Genomic DNA, 17,967 nt, shown 5'->3' with positions numbered 1-17,967 from the left:
GATTGATGGTGCTGGCTTGTTAGATGCAGATAAAACTATAGCTTGAAGTGACACCTCTGCCGTAACAGAAAGAGTCTTAAGACATTTTAGCATATGTTCAAATGGTATCAGCGTAAAGTTAATCTGATTTTAGCGAAGAAATCCTAATCTCAGTATTAGAGCGTAAGCCTATGTTGACGAAGGAATCTCAACTCAGCGGCATGTAAACTGTACCAGAATTGATTATTCTGCTTTGGTTGGAGAAATACCAATTGCAGTATTGCTTAACCTGTTTCTGATGAATGAATCTCAGTACAGCGTTATATAAATGTAGATTTGGGTAATGCTCCCCTTTTATAGTTAAGATTGATGTCATTCATCTAAACTTTGGCTGCATCTACAAGCATATCTACCTCTTGACCAAAACTGTGTTTCACTCGCTGAAAGGAATATCAGTATACCTGCACAAGACGGACTTAACTATATATGCTTAAACAAGCTTGGACTTACAGCAAACTGTGTAATTCCCCTTTAAACAAGTACAAGACGTTGTTTAAAGTAGAGAGAAGAGTTTACATGAGTAAAATTTGCAAATGCCAAAACATATTTGCATTTTACTAAATGAAATATCAAGTTTTTGAAAATCTGAAAGTATAAGCGTCACATTTTAATTCTGTACGTAACTAGTTTGAAATGAGCAGACCGTCTTCATGAACTGTTTGAATTGCTGTGGTGTGCATTGGTTCCCATGACAACGACTTGTCACAGGAAGTGCTAACTCATCACCTTGTGATGCCATGGTGTAAACAAACCAGGCTAGGTGGCTAAGCTAACCCCACCTAGCAACCCTTCCGCTCAGGCTAAGCTAACGGTTAGCATCATTTATGTGAAGCCTTTAACTACAGCTTGTGTGTGTGCAGTGTGAACTGATCTAAACCCATTCTGCTGTTTTAGTCACTTCTTTAAATCTTTTTATTGATTTTAATTATAATAGCAGTCAGCTATTAATTTTTACTAGTATTATTTCTTTCATCTTTGTGATTTACTTACATCTTCCTTTTTTTCTTGTGTGGTTTAATTTCCCAATATAACCACAAGCAACTAGACATACTTTCCTTCTTGATTTTGTTAATTTACAACAGTTGTTTCAATTTTATGAGCCAGTTACAAAAGTAATCTGAACGATTGCTATGGCATAATTTTGAGCACCACTAATGAACACAATCGAATGGGAAGCTCTCCTCCTCCTCTCCCTTTCTCTCTTCCATTCGTTCAGAGGTCGAGCCCGTTGTGAGCCATCAGTACGTTCTGATAAATAATTTGACATTAAGAACCATCTTAAGTCATTTATTAAACCTAGCTTTATGCACCTGGCTGCTCACTGTGCCTTTAGCCCTAAATTCTGTTTGATCGTGCAGTAGTCTCTTGCCCTTACTCTCACCACAAGCGTGCCTAAAGGTTGCAGATGCTCAGCCTAACTGCCCAGATGGCAGACCGAAAGGACTGGCTAGGTGTGGTGAGGAACACCCTCCTAACCAGGGCTGCTGATCCCTTACAGCATCAGAGCCAAAAGCAACTGGACAAAGATGGAAGAGAAGTAAAGGCAGATGACTCAAACCAGGGGTATGATCACGATGATCTGACTGAAGTCAACTTCTTCCTGGCCCACAACCTCACTGGTTTGAAACAGGAGGTGAACACCCTCCAACTCCAGATCACAGAGACTCACAAGGAGCTAATGCATGCTAAAAGCCACATAGACCAGCTAGAGATGGAGGCTCAGGACAGACCCTGACAGAATAGAGGCACAGAAGAAAATCCACAAAACCTCAAAGGCTCTGACAACGAGAGCAGCTGGAAAAGGCAGCCAGAGAGGATTTGGTAAAAGAACTCTGTCACAAATAGTCACTGTTAAAAATAGCAAATTCTGAACTCTAGGACAAAGATGACAGGATCAGGACCTGTGAACGTCCTCTGGATGTGTCCAGACCTGGGACTGAAGCTCTGACCCAGCAGCTGGACAACACCAAAGATGAACTTGACATGGCCCAAAGAGAACTGAGACTCTCTTGCCTGCAGCAGAAGAACCTCCCCCAGCCAAGCACAGAGGTACAGAGAGGGGAGCCAAAGCCTTCTGCTTGACACCTCATCAGCCAATTTCCTGAAATCCTCTAAAGCTACAGAAGGAGAAGGATTAATTCAGACAGACCCAGGCACCAGACCTACCACAGGGAGAAGCCATGGATGGAAACATCCTCTTCCTGCAGACACCGCATGATCTCCAACAGCAGGTAGCACAAGGGTGACTGGACATGCCTGCATCGAACCTGTAGGAGCTTCTAACGCTAGTAAGGAGCCCCATGAACAGTACTTACTTGAGAAGTACTCAGAAGCACAAGCTTCTGACCACTCACACAAGACAACTCAGACCTGCTCAAGTCGGCGCCGCCACCAGAGCAGAGGGACACAGCAAACTTCAGACTCCTTTGGACTGAGAGCAGAGATAACAAATGCTTCTGTCATCAACCCTAGGTCAGTCTGAAACACTCTTCACACTACAAATCTCATAAACTCTTCCTGCAACCACCTGCTTCATGGGTGTCCGAATGACAGGTGACACTGTCAGGGCACCTGCAACCTCGACACCTGCTGAGCAAGCTCAAAGCCCTGAACCTTGCCACCAGCAAACGTCTCGCCCGCACTAACTGACTTTAGGGTGACAGGTGACACACCGTCAAGGCACTGGATGCGTTGATTCCTGCAGCACCAGCTCAGAGAACTTAGCTTGCCCACGGTCTGCATCAACGACCACCACTCCAGGAGACACATACAACCAGGGCCCATCACAGCCTTCCAACCTTGTGTGTCAGTGATGTGTCTGATCTTTCTGCACCTTCAATGTCGCTCACTGTTGCCATAAGAGAGACAACAACGAGCGAAAGGGGGGGAATTATGTAATGACTGAGGCAAATCAGACACAATTATTGGTTAGTTAACCAATAGTTTTAAGCTCACTCTGGAGTCTGTCCCCATCCCCCGGGAAGTTTTCAGTTACAAGTTTATTGCGCTGAGGAATGTGGTTGCCGCATGGAGAACAGAGTAGAGACACAGAAAATCTGCATCTTCCCTGCATTTTCCACACAGAACACAGACTCTATGGCATTAATGTATAGACAGACTGTGCTATAAATGATTCCTTCTCAGGAAATGGTATCCATTATTACTGATGTTGTATTGTACTCATTGTATTTACATGTTTGATGATTGTTAAATGTTATGACCTGCACGGTAACTTCAATCATGCCATGTTTAGTGTCTATACGTTCGTAGCAGGAAGATCTAAATGTTTGTGTATGCGGTACATCCATACCTGTGCAACACATCAGTATTAAAAGAATACTTAATAGTTCTGATTCAAGAACTCAGCTTGTTAATCTTTCTGGGTTGTAAAAGCCCTGACAGGAGGGGTGTTGCCACCCAGAATTACAACATCTTCATTGGTCCGGTCAACAACTGAGAGGTGTGACTTTGACCAGAGGTTAAAAACCAGCGAACAGTGCCACTCCCTCTCTTCTTCTTCCTTGCTTCTGGACCGAACAAATCTCCTTGCGGGCGGCCTCTCTAGGCCCGGCCGCAAGGCTGGTAGGCCCCTGGCCTACAACACCCAGCCATGTGCTCATCACCCAACAGACTGGCAACAACTTCAGATGATAACTTCAAGAGTTATCCTCAACCTGCAGATCCGACGCTCTTCAGCCTAAAGGCATCTTGCAAGTATCGTACATTTTAATGCTAAACAGCGATTTAGTATTGATTTGTAAAGACTTTACCTTTGCTATTGCTAAAAGAAACTGATGAGTCCTTTCCAGATTGCCTTTGACATTTCATGTAGCTCTAGTAACAGCATCTCTTCCGGTTCAACACTATCATTACTCATTCTGACTTGCGTGTATGTGTGTGTGTGTGTGTGTGTGTGTGTGTGACCCTTTATGTATGTTATGTTATGTGTTTGTTAGTTTAGTTATGTGTTTGTGAGTTAGTTAATAAAGATTGTGCACAATACACGTTTGGTTCTGACTCCGTCTGCTAATGAATTGCCTCTTAAGTGATAGATCCGGACTACGTGAGTAGTACAGTACAATAAGAAATATTATTTTTCCATAACTTGGAAATTGACATTTCTTAGAATTAATAAACAATCAACACTGAGCGTTCACTGGACGAACAGGTTAACTGATTGTAATGTTAATTTTAATGTAGCTACGTCCAGGTAATCTGATTAACGTATTTGCATATTCATAATTAATCATAATTAATAATCATAATGAGTTATGAATAATTATTAATATTTCCCCTTTGAGTTAATTTTCGCTACAGTCGTTATTACAACTTAATATCTCGTTATTTCAAGATATTAAGTCATTATTTCGACATAAGTCCTTATTACGACATAATATCTCGTTATTTCAAGATATTGATAAGATCAAGTAAGATCAAGATGGCGCCACGCATGGCAGCCACAGTGCTTAGCTCTTCAGTGTTTGTTCTGTTTTTGTTAGTTTTTCCTGTTTTCTGTTTTTCAAACACCATCAGTTTTACCAGGGATGAACTGCTGAACATTCGGCAGTACACACCACAAAATATTTTACTGGATTTCGATTATTCAGACGTTTTGTTGAATGTTGTAGTCGGCGGAGCGGCAGCGCTGTTTAGACGCTTCAGGACGCGCAGACGGGGAAAGCGCGCCGGCACCCTCGTGAAGCTCAGACAACACGGATTAAGAACGCCGCTGCCTAGCATCCATCTGGCGAATCTCCGCTCTCTGCCCAACAAAACAGATGAACTCCTTCTGCTCTCCTGGACAAATCGGACTCGGCTGCTCTGTGCTTCATGGAAACCTGGCTGAACGATGCCATTCCGGACAGCGTGTTAAGTCTGCTGGGCTTTCAGATGTTTAGATCAGATCGCGACTCAGAATCAACGGGGAAATCGGGTGGCGGCGGGACGTGCTTTTACATCAACGAAAGGTGGTGTTCAGATGTAACTGTGTTAAAGAAGATGTGCTGTCCAGATCTTGAAACACTCTTCATTAACTGCAAACCGTTCTATTCGCCGCGAGAGTTTTGCTCGTTCATTCTGGTGAGCATCTACATTCCTCCGCAAGTGCACGTGAGCTCGGCTTTACAGTTACTCGCTGATATGATCACAGAGAGCAAGCAACAACACCCGGACTCTGTTCTAATCATTCTTGGGGACTTTAATAAAGTGATTCTCTCACGTGAACTGCCCAAATACAGACAGCATGTTACTTGTCCCACCAGAGACAGTAATATACTCGACCATTGATACACAGCAATAAAGGATACATATCACTCTGTCCCACGGGCAGCTTTGGGGCTCTCTGATCACTGTTTAGTTCATCTCATACCAACCTACAGGCAGAAACTGAAATCAGCTAAACCTGTAGCAAAGACTGTAAAGAGATGGACCACCGAAACAGAGCGGGCTTTACAAGCCTGTTTCGAATGGACTGATTGGAGTGTTTTTGAAGCTGCTGCCAGCGATCTGGACGAGCTCACAGAGACTGTTACATCATATATTAGTTTCTGTGAGGATCTGTGCATTCCTACAAAGACTCATTTATCTTACAACAACAACAAACCCTGGTTCACTGCAAAACTCAGCCAGCTCCGTCAGGCCAAAGAAGATGCTCGCAGAAAAGTGGACAGAGTCTTGTACAAACAGGCCAAATACACACTGGAAAAGGAGATCAGAGTGGCAAAGAGGAATTATTCTGATAAACTTCGGAATCAGTTCTCTTCTAATGACACAGCTTCAGTGTGGAAAGGTCTGAAAGACATCACCAACTACAAGACACCATCCCCCAGCTCTGTGGAGAATCAACGACTGGCAGACGATCTGAATGAGTTTTATTGCAGGTTTGAAAAAACTCCATTAACACCTCCAACAACCCCCCTCTCCCCCACACCTGCAATTCTGTTCAGTGAAGATGATGTGCGCCAGGTCTTCAGAAAGAACAAGAGAAGAAAGGCACCAGGCCCAGACAGCGTTTCACCAGCCTGTCTCAAAACCTGCGCTGACCAGCTGGCCCCCATCTTCACACAGATCACAGGTTCTGGCTTATCTGAAGGACATCACTGGACCCTTACTGGACCCCCTGCAGTTTGCTTACCGAGCAAACAGGTCTGTGGATGATGCAGTCAATATGGGACTGCATTATGTTCTCCAGCATCTGGACAGACCAGGGACTTGTGTGAGGATCCTGTTTGTGGACTTCAGCTCTGCTTTTAACACCATCATCCTATCACTCCTCCAGCCCAAACTAACTCAGCTCTCCGTGCCCACCTCTGTCTGTCAGTGGATCACCAGCTTCCTGACAGACAGGCAGCAGCTATTGAGGCTGGGAAAATTCTCATCCAGCACCCTCACCATCAGCACCGGCGCCCCTCAGGGCTGTGTCCTCTCCCCACTGCTCTTCTCCCTCTACACCAACGACTGCACCTTTAAAGACCCCTCTGTCAAGCTCCTGAAGTTTGCGGATGACACCACACTGATCGGCCTCATCCAGGACGGTGACAAGTCTGCTTACAGACTGGAGGTTGAACAGCTGGCTGTCTGGTGCAGTCTTAACAACCTGGAGCTCAACACGCTCAAGACAGTGGAGATGACTGTGGACTTCAGGAGAAACCCCCCTGCTCTCCCCCCACTCACCATCATGAACAGCACTGTGACTGCAGTGGAGTCATTCAGGTTCCTGGGCACCACCATCTCCCAGGACCTGAAGTGGGACAACCACATCGAGTCCATTATGAAAAAGGCCCACCAGAGGTTGTACTTCCTTCGCCAGCTGAGGAAGTTCAACCTACCACAGGAGCTGTTGAAACAGTTCTACTCTGCCATCATCGAATCCATCCTCTGCACTTCAATTACCGTCTGGTTCAGCTCAGCTACTAAATCTGACCTCAGAAGACTACAGAGGGTAGTCCGGTCTGCTGAGCGAATCATTGGCACAACCCTCCCCACTCTCCAAGAACTGTATTTAGCCAGAGTGAGAAAAAGGGCAAAGAAGATCACTCTGGACCCCTCACATCCAGCACACTCCCTCTTTGAACTGTTGTCATCCGGTCGACGCTACAGAGCCCTGAGCACCAAAACGACCAGACACAGGAACAGTTTCTTCCCTCAAGCAATCCATCTCATGAACACTTGACAAACACGGAACACATAACACTATTACACAATATTTACTCAAAACACTTATTTATATCTCAATTTGCACACATAATTGTATATACAATTGTCTATAATATATATTGTTTTTTGCTTTTTTTGCACTTTGTCTATCTTGCAAATTTGTATATTATTATTTTATTCTTTTTATTATGTGTCTTGTCTTGTCGCTGTCACTCTGTTGCACTGTGGAGCTTCTGTCACTAAAACAAATTCCTAGTATGTGTAAACAACATACCTGGCAATAAAGCTCTTTCTGATTCTGATATTAAGTCGTTATTTGTCCTTATTACGACATAATCTCATTATTTCAACATATCTCATTATTTCAACATGATAACTCGTTATTGTATATCAAGTATGATAAAGGACGCGCACTCATTAAAATATAATGTATTTCTGTGATGCAAAGCGTCTGAACATTCCTACCCCTATGACATTTCATATAGGCTACTATATTTGTTATAATATATAGCCTAAATGTTAATGTGCAGTTGACAAACTATACATCATTAAAAAGATCTAAGACTCAAGCTTCACATGTTGACCTCTGTTTTACTCTTAATATCTTATATTGACCATAATTTCTTAATATGCTTAAACGCATGCATATTTGGAGAAATATTAATGGATTCTCATATGTTTATGTCAATTTTCTATACAGAAGAGTAATATTTATTCAATATTTATTGTCATCACCACTGGCGTAGGAACCGGGGGGGACGGGGGGGACGTGTCCCCCTCAATATTGGAAAATGCTGCATGTGTCCCACCCAAAAATTAGCCTATACACCGCAGGAACAAAAACTGTACATTTTGAACTTTTATTTTGAATACGCGACGAAGAAGATATTCGGTTTTGTCAGTCAAACCCAGAGTGATTTCATTCATGTTTGAATAATCACCATTCGCCAATCACCAGCTTCATATTCTTCACTTTTCACCTATAGTCGGACTCGGAGCATCTGATTGGTAGAGAGAAGTCAACATTACACTACGAACATTCAAATACGTTATTGGTGCGCACCAGCTTTGAACGACTCGACTTTGTATGAGGTAAATTAGTCTCAGTCAAGCGGTTTAAATTAACAAGCTTTTTAAAACTGAATTATGGATACGAGGCATGACATTAAATCAACAGTGGAATTTTGTATGGCACGTATGTTATGCTTTGCGAGAGGAGGTTAACGTTACGTTAGGTAGATAGCCATATAGCGGGCAATCGATTTCTCTGTGTTAACCTTAGCAAAAGTAAAACGTTCTGTCATCTCTTTTCAGCATAATGCCACCACAGAAAAAAATAAAACCAAAGGAAATAACGTTGCTGAAGTTTTTTACAAAGAGTAAGGTTAGTGTAAATAGTTATAATACAACACATTTTACACAAGGACAGGGCGACATCATAACCTTCATTTACCAAGCCTATATTTACATTAAAAAATTATATAATTTGTCATCAGGAGAAGGCTGGTATTATCAGGAAAGAGGCAGGTGAGGAAGGAGTGGCACATGAAGTAACAGGTGGAGGTTGTGAGGTGAGGTCTTAAAAGGAATTAATGATGACTATGAAAGTTTTTGCCTTTTATAAATTTTTCACATACAGAAGAGCCCACGATAAACATAACTGACCATGTATAAGTCCACTATTACTTTGTTTGCAATATCATATTGGCTACATTTGTTAATTTATTAGGAGAGCCATGATGCAGCCATGGACGAGACAAAAGGAGAGGCAGGTGGCACAGCAGGGTGTGAGGTGAGGTTTTAAAATGTAGAGGACAAAAATATCAAAAATGTAAAAAAAAAAAAAAAAAAAAACTGTCATAAAACCTGTAATATTGGGAGCCCAAACTTAAGTTTGGTCTTATTTTAAAGAAGACCCTTGGCAGATTTTTTGTTGAAGCCAAACTAAGTTTAAAAAGTGAAACCAAAAAAAAAAGTTATAGATCTTGATGTTTACAAAAATGATATATTAATAATATTTTATAGAAAATATATATATTTTTATGAAACAGAATTTTAAACAGTAAACTCTAAAACTAAAAAGCCATAAATCTAAAAAAAAAAAAAAAAAAAAAAAAAAAGTTGTGTTCCAAATTTGAGGTTGATATCTCAAAAAAATAGCTTTCTGTCAGTTTGTTTGGGTGCAGTGCCAAAGTTTCCCCATTAGATGCCAGCAAAACTCCACTGATTCACACAGTGTTTGGATTTATGATTTGCAGTACAGTTGAGTTTTTCTCTCTCAAATATTACAAGCACACCCACACAATTTTTTATAACACACATACAAACCAATACCAACACACCCACACAGTTATAGCTGCACAATTTATCCAATTGTCTTTATAATAAGCAGAAGCCGTAAAGAGGAATAAAGTGAGTATTTTATTTATAGGTCAAACCTAAAAAAAAGGCACCATTTAGTAAAAAATAGTACAATTTTTAATTTATGCTAATAAAAATGCAGAACAAAAGCCTATTAACAAAGATTGCATCATTTTATAGTTAAATGGCAATGGGATTAAAAATGTGTCCACATTTGGGAAATTTTTGTCCAAAAGACACTGAGAGGAAGTATTTTGTGTACCTAGTGCAAAATAGATTTTTTAAAGGAAATGGGGGTGAAAATTCCTATAAAAACACACACCTGTGGCAAATTTTTCATGCCTGCTGCACGCATCATCTGCCCCAGGACACCCCATCACCATCTTGCATATGACATCCTGGAATCCAGTTATTAATTAGATTTTCATTGTGTAATTTTAAAATGGTCTCTTCTTGGGTTCAGGAGCTTTACCTTAGACATGCATCACAGCAACCATATTGTATTTTTAGGAGCAGGAAGGCAGCAGCAGTATGGAGACAGGAGAGGATGGTACAGGGCCTGAGGTGAGGTCTTAAAAAGGCTTAAGTGATAACATTTTGTCTGCTGTAAACAGATGTCAGTGTGTGAGTATTTGTGAATCTGCAAATCAGTGCTTTGAAATCTTACATATTAATTGTTCAATCTGACAAAACCGTATTATTATTATTATTTTTTTGCCTTTTTACTTTGTCAAGTCCAGTTCTGATACTGTACTAAATTTTTTGAGTTACTGGTTATGGTATTACCTAAATGCTAGCGTTGTACATCATGCAGGAAGATCATCAAATGGTTGAGACAGGCAGAAAAAGAAAGAGAGAGAGAGAGAGAGAAGCAGAAACAGACCGACAGGTAAGAGAGATGTAGGAGATTAGCCCTTTATAAACTTTGTATAAAGTGTAGTGGCTTTGAGTGAGATTGTGACTTTTTTGCTTTAGGGAGTTCAGAGCATGCATGACAGAGGCAGAAACAGGGACAGAGAGTTGAGTGACATTGAAGATTCAAGTCAGAGGATAGAGCCATATCAGCCACACCCAAAATGTATACCGACTCAAGTGCTGTCTAATAGAGTTTTACATTTCCAAGAGAAGTGGTACAGCCAATTTCCCTGGCTGCATTATGATGCATTGAAACAAGGGGTTTTGTGTTTCTATTGCAAAAAAGTGTATCAAGAAAAACCCACACCCTTTGCAGCAAAAGCAGAGCCTGCCTTTATAAATACAGGATTTAAAAATTGGAAAAAAGCGATTGAAAAATTTAAAGCACATGCAAGTAGTCATACACACTGTCATGCTGTCTCTGTGACTGCACAAGAAAATCATCCTGTAGATGCCCAATTGTCCAGTGCTTTGGCAAAGCAACAAGCAGACAATAGGCACTGTCTTGAGAAAATAGTAAGTTCTATCAAATATTTAGCACGACAGGGACTGGCCTTGAGAGGGCATGAGGATGAAAATAGTAATTTGTATCAGCTCTTGAAAGACAAAGCAGAGGATGATGTCCTTTTAGACAAATGGTTGCAGAGGTCCCAAAAAGAATACATTAGCCCAGAGATCCAGAATGAAATTCTGTCCAAAATGAGCAACAGCATTGTTCGTGGAATAGCTGACACAATCAGGAATCTACCCATTCTTCAGTATGCAATTATCATTGATGGAACACAAGACATATCTGGGCAAGAACAAGAAAGCATATGCCTGCGTTATGTTGACAATGACCTGATTCCCCATGAAGATTTCATAGGTTTGTTCGGTGTCTCAGATACAACAGGAAGGAGTCTTGCTGACGTTGCAAAGGATGTGCTGCTGAGATTAAATTTACCAATCCATGGTTTACGAGGTCAAACTTATGATGGGGCTGCTAATATGTCCGGCAAGCACTTTGGGGCACAGGCACTGATAAAACAAGAGCAACCACTAGCACTCTATGTTCACTGTGGTGCCCACTGTACTAATTTAATAGCACAGAAAGCTTGCTTAGCCTCCAGTTTAATCAGAGACTCCTTGGATTGGGTCCACCAGTTGGGAGTCCTGTTCTCTCAGTCAGGGAAGTTTAAAGCAATTCATGCTGCGATTGCACATGCTGAGAATACATGTTACACCAAAATAAAACCACTCTGTCCAACAAGATGGACGGTACGGAACAAAGCCATCACAGCTGTTTTATCACAGTATGGATCAGTGCTTGCTGCCTTGGAGGAGATGGCTTCTGGTGCCTCAAACACAGCATCTACTGCTAATGGCTTGCTAGGTCAGTTTCGTAAAGGCAAAACAGTGTTAGGTCTAAAACTTGCCTTACCAGTGATTCATGAGCTTGAATGCCTGAACATCTCTTTTCAGAAGAGAACTGCTACAGTTGCAGGCATGAAGGCTGCTGTTGAAGTTGTCAGGACCTCACTCATGGCCAAAAGAAATGAGGCAAGCTTCCAAACTTTGTTTGAAGAGGCGATGGCCATGGTTCAGTCTTTAGGTATTAAGCCCATTACAATTCCACAGAGCAGACCACCTCCAAAATGCTTCACTGGAGGAGCTGAAGCACATCAGCCTAAGTCTGCAAAGGACCACTACAGAGTGGAATTCTTTAAAGTCCTAGATACTGTAGATGCACAGTTCACTGAGCGGTTTGGCCAGGATGATTTGCTGACTTTGCAAAAATTGGAAGAGACACTTCTGAGTGGAGAGGTTGATGCTCCAGTGATTGATAAATATTCAGAGTTGAACAGAGAGTCACTTTCAGTCCAGCTTTCTATGTTCCGATTGAACTACTCATTTAGTAACAGTGCAGAAGCTGCAGGGATCATTCGTGGATTGCCTGTAGAGGTACGTGGATTATTTGGGCAAGTGGAAACCCTGGTCAGGTTGCTTTTGGTAGTCCCTGTTTCTTCCTCTGAGGCAGAGAGAAGTTTTAGTGCCCTCCGCAGGCTTAAGACTTGGCTCCGCTCTACAATGACTCAAAACAGACTTAACCATGTTTCTGTCTGTCATATCCATCAGGATAAACTGGACTTGTTGGACGAAAAGTCCATTTGCAAGCAATTTATTGCTTTGAATGACAAGAGAAAAAAAAATTTTGGCTTTCTAGCCTAAGCAATAGGGCATGCCTAAGGCACCATTTACCTCACCCCCTGAAGAGCAGAACAGGAGGATTTTAGAAGAGCAAGAGAATGACAGACAGATTTAAAGATCTTCCTATGAGTTTGTAGTCTTCAGGATGTTTCTATGGAGCTTTGAGAACAAAATACTGATACCAAACTAAAGTGGGACATTGTCTGGGGGGAAGGAGCATGGGGAGCAGGTGGGGCACTGGCATTAGAGGGGAATATTAGACTTAAGCATCAATTTCATTAGCTTCATAGTCAGCTTAGATAATAAGCTTTGTTTTACTGTTATAAACTTTTTAATAGAAAAGTAAAATGTTATTGATATAGATAATAATGATAGTTCTAGTTCCAAGTGCCTATATCCAAAGCCGTATGTGACTGTTGTGTTTTTGTATTTTTTTGGGGTTACAAATCAAATATTTGCCTTGTAAAGTGCCCCTTTCCTTTCTGCCCACAATTGCAGGGGGGCTTGTACACTTTTATGTTTCCCAACTTCAATATTTGTGTAATAATAAATAGATAAATTAAACAGATGAACAGATGATAAACAGATGATTTTGTTTATTTATTTTGCTGTTATTTCATATATGTCGTACCACGTGACGTCACCATACTGTATGTTACTATTATGGTGGCGAGATGGACGTTGATTCATAATGGCCAAAATGTCCCCCCCAATGTCAAAGTGGTTCCTACGCCCCTGGTCATCACTGTGAGCGCTGGATACTGTGTTTTCAGTTCATACTTGCAGCTGGAGGGCGCTCTGTACACTTTTAGTCCACAAATATATCAGTAAAAGAAGAACAGGTCATGTGACATTCCAGGAACTAACAGAGGCTTCCAGAGATTGCTAACATGCATATAAACACTTTTCAAGACAATAAATACACAATTGAGACGATGCTTACATGTATTGCCTCAGAATTTGTGTCTGAATAACGCTCGCTCCGTGGGCGTGGCCGCATTAGCGGATAATGAGCTGAATCACGGACTTCTGACATGTGTCTCTTTTCATACAGATTACATAAACAGAGATTTTTTGTTTTCGATTTGACTTACACAATTTAAAACCTGACATTTCAATGTTTCTTTAGACATAAGTCTAAAGTGATTAGTGATTAGTGATTATACTTGTGATTAGTGATTATACTTGTGATTAGTATTTACTAAGTTACTATAATTTTTTTGTTTTTTCAATAACCATGCATAAATGTTATTCCTTCAAAAAAACAAACATGTACATACATGTTCCTCACATATTATTGTAGCCTAGTTTATGCTGAATACAGTGTAATGACACTTTTGTCATTAATATGTTTATGAACAACTGAAAAAAGCACAAATATCAGGGCATGTCCAAACTTCTCAGGGCCCCAAAAATCCTCAGACCCCAGAGGGTTAAAGAACGCAATGTTGACCTACTGTTACAAGTTGGTGCTCCAAAATCCCAGAGGGTTATCATTGGAATTTGAATTCATCCCAGGCTAACATTGAGGTTAAATTTATTAGCCCATAGTAAAAAAAAACAATTTACAGTGCAAATAGCTGTATATCAGGGTGTTCTACCAGTGTCCAATCTCATTTGAACTATAATAAAACATAGAAATGCACTAGTCCAGGGGCCAAAAACGTTTAAGCGTTTTTTTTATTCCGGGCTTGCAAACAAACTGCTTTGTAATAATTTTTTTTTAATTTGTGTATTTACGAAGTCTGTAAACAGGACGTTAACACAGGCACACACTGAATATGGACACAAAGAGGAGAACAGATGCGCCAGCAGAGAAAATACTGTATGCACAAGCTCAGCTGTTTGCAAAAAATAGGAAGAATAATTTAAATATTAAAGGTTGATATCAATGTATCTCTGAAGGGAACTGTCTTCAGAAAAGTTTTGATGGCTTTTTCTCTTATCTCCAAGTAGTAGTATTAGCCTATATTTATCGAAAAATGCTGCTTTGTGTATAGCGGTAACCATGGAAACGCTATATCACTGCTGTTCCATTTTAATTCAGTCCGTCTGCTGATTTTGTTTTGTTATGTAGCATAATTTCACAAAGCTAAAGTCAGACCAGGCTGTTTTTGCTGTTAATCTTGAAATTATTCAATAATTTAAATTAAAAACAACTGCTCATGCTCATGTTCATAACATCTTTGTTGGTATTATGATAAAAATTCAGGGTTTGCCTCTAATATCAAAGAGCTATACATATTTTTTGTTTAAGGCCAGTTTGGCCTGTGATAAAATAAACAAATAAATTTGCTTTAAAAAAAAATCTGCAACCAGTATCAGAATCGGACGATTTGCTTCTTATAAAAATTGAAATTGGCCATGACAAATCAAAATAGGTGCTAATAAAAAATATTAAATAAAGAATTATTTTAAAAATCTAATAGTCTTTTCTCTGTAAAAAACAAACAAACAAACAAACAAAAAAAAACAGTTTTCTTGCAAATTAATTTGTTGATTATATAGTTAATATTAATGCAACTATCAGCACACTAAGGTTATTATAAGAAAAAGGTAATTCAGCCTGCATATGGTTCATTTTTTTCCAATCCGGCCCTCAAACTAAAATGAGTTTGACATCCCTACTGTAGATGCTATTTACACTAAGTGAATACCGATACATCCTATTTATACTAAGTGACAATAGCAGCATTTTCACGATATGCTATTTACACTATTTACACCAAGTAAAAGTAGCAGTTCTTTGCAAGAAGTGTAAATAGTAATTAGATGCTGTAGGCTACAATGTATAGGCAGATACTATTTGTACCTCAGTATTTTTGTACAGGATGCAATAATATCATAGAGTGTGATTATATTTATTAAAATTATTAAATGGATGCTGCCTTATTGGGAGAATAAAACCCCTCACACCAACCCTACCCAATGAACACTTTTAATATGATTAAACACTTGTTCACATTTTATTTCCACTTTTTGAACTTTTTTTTTCATTTTATTAAAAATGTATGTGATGAGAAAATAGGAGTGAGCTCTATTATTAGGTGAGCTCGGCAAAATGCTGATTCGACCCCACAGCGATCGCGGTAAAAGCCAAAATCGCAAACCCTACATGCTATGCGCCACTGAAGACATTAAATTACAACTGTTCCTTTTTAAACCTGAGTGGCCCAACCATACATTGGAGCTAATGTAAAGACTGTTTGTCAACAAGGGACGCTTATTGTAAATAGACACTCCGTTATAGGCTTCTGAAAAGATAACAGATAAACTATGAAGCTGGCTGAAAAAGCATACTGGCAATTAGCACAGAACTCTATAGCTATGTAATTGCTAAATAATGTAGCGTCTGCACAGTGTCGAAAGTGAGCACATCCCCCCCATAAACTGTATGTAAGCCTCAATTCAAGAAACTTTGGTCCATAAATTTCACATTGGCTCCGACCTGGCGCACACCAATGGATCACGTGACTCCGTTTATGACTGCTTCGATAGATTCCTGAACATCTCCTTCATGACTTCAAAGGGGATGCGGACGCCACGGATCGGGTTACTACGAGACAGGCCCGCATTCCAAACAGCAATAAAAGAGAAAACACACACACGCACCCGCAGACACACACTCAAAGACCTGCATAAAGACTGTATGCACAAATATGATTGTACCTGCAAATATGAATGTATCTGCCATTGTAGTGCTTGTTGCATGTATGCTTCCTAGTGTTTAGACTTAGTTTAAATAACTATAGTTGAGTTGAGTTTTAGTTTTAATGATAAATTTGTCTGTAAACCATAACTTCTTCTACATGCTTTTCTTATATGTCAAGTTTAGATTCATTTTAAAGCTATTTCCACGTCTCATTCATCTATGTATATTACATGGTGCTTCCATCGCGCTCATCTTTTGGGACCACCATCTCTCCGGCGAAACTAACTTTCACGTCCTCAGTTCAAACCCTCCCGCGGAAACGGAAGAAGCCAATGAACTGCAGCAGCACTGAACTGAAACCCAGCAAGCAAATTGACGCAAGTACCGTTTCTGAATCTTAGATAATGAAACTGTTTTCTGTGCTGGCTTTCAAGGACTGTTAGGTTTTGCTACTTGCTTTCTCTCTTTCCCTCTCTTGACTCACACTCTCGTATATATGTGTATATTCTGTATAGCCGTATAACCTCTGTAGTCATAGTTTGCATATATTAAACACATTATTCATGCTCGATTGTTCTGTTTGTTCATTCAACCAAAAACCTGGTAAAAATTGGGTTTTTCTCCTTGCTGGATTGCTCCTGTCTGCCTCGCTGCCTCTGCCTCGCTGCTGGTGTTTGCGTCTCCGTATAGCTTTGTTTTCTCTTACTTTTATTGAATCTCTTACTTTTATTCATTGTTTCTTATATTATTATTATTGTCTACCACATTAATCTGACGTCGCTAGCCTGTAATCTTTGAATCTAAATAGCTGTCACAACGCGTTTGCATCTCGCTTGTTAACTTATCAGTCTCGCGCGCTCCTTTTCAACGCGTTCATCAAACAGCTGTGGTAACTCGGATCAGTCTACAGTGGTAACTCGGATCAGTCTACAAACACGGTGAGTCATGTCATCCTTTCCCACTGTTATCTCGTGTTCAGTCTGTCACATGTTCAGTGTAGCTCTCTCTGTCAGCGACGAGGGATTTACATGTCATAAATGTAGGGAAATAGTCAGGCTGACAGAGAGAATCTCAGAATTAGAGACATGCATCCAAACTTTAATCGAGGATAGTAAGAATGCAGGGGCTTCAGATACTGTTTTGGATGCGACTAGCTTAGTGAACTTTGTACATTGTTTGGTTCCAGCTGTAGAGCCCGCGCAGCAGGGCACTTGGGTAACGGTGAGGCGGCCTAGCCGCGGAAAACACCACTCTTCCGTTCCATTAAGAACATCAAACAGGTTCTCCCCACTCAGTGACGCACCCACTGAGAATCCTGTTGAAAGTGCCCTAGTTATTGGCGATTCTATTACACGGAACGTGAAAATAGAGACACCAGCCACCATAGTCACATGTTTGCCAGGAGCCAGAGCACCTGACATCAAAGCAAATTTAAAAGTGCTGGCTAATGCTAATCGTAAATAATCTAAAATTATTATTCACGTCGGCACAAATGATGTTCGACTTCGCCAGTCGGAGATCACTAAAATTAACATTAAAGAGGTGTGTGAACTCGCAAATACAATGTCAGGAGAAGTAATTTGCTCTGGTCCCCTTCCTGTTCGTAGGAGTGATGAGATAGTTAGCAGATTATCATCACTCAATGGCTGGCTGTCTAA

The 17,967-nt window shown here is 40.5% G+C and overlaps 1 protein-coding gene across 2 annotated transcripts; it reads left to right on the top strand.

Moving 5' to 3' along the window:
* The first annotated feature begins 7,865 nt into the window (after nt 1-7,865).
* On the top strand, nt 7,866-13,527 carry LOC125261148 (zinc finger MYM-type protein 1-like). 2 transcript variants are annotated; one of them, XM_048179749.1, is made up of 7 exons: nt 7,866-8,286; nt 8,509-8,578; nt 8,691-8,765; nt 8,924-8,986; nt 10,066-10,119; nt 10,370-10,444; nt 10,531-13,527. In XM_048179749.1, the coding sequence occupies exons 1-7, from the start codon at nt 8,282-8,284 to the stop codon at nt 12,676-12,678; spliced, it is 2,490 nt and encodes an 829-aa protein (XP_048035706.1). In that variant the 5' UTR covers nt 7,866-8,281; the 3' UTR covers nt 12,679-13,527. The 2 variants fall into 2 exon arrangements, with proteins under 2 accessions (XP_048035706.1, XP_048035707.1); XM_048179750.1 differs by lacking the exon at nt 8,509-8,578.
* Nucleotides 13,528-17,967: the final 4,440 nt, after the last annotated feature.

The sequence above is a fragment of the Megalobrama amblycephala genome, unplaced genomic scaffold (genome assembly GCF_018812025.1).
Source record: "Megalobrama amblycephala isolate DHTTF-2021 unplaced genomic scaffold, ASM1881202v1 scaffold332, whole genome shotgun sequence".
NCBI classification, from domain to species: domain Eukaryota; kingdom Metazoa; phylum Chordata; class Actinopteri; order Cypriniformes; family Xenocyprididae; genus Megalobrama; species Megalobrama amblycephala.
This window is presented reverse-complemented; position numbering and strand designations above follow the sequence as displayed.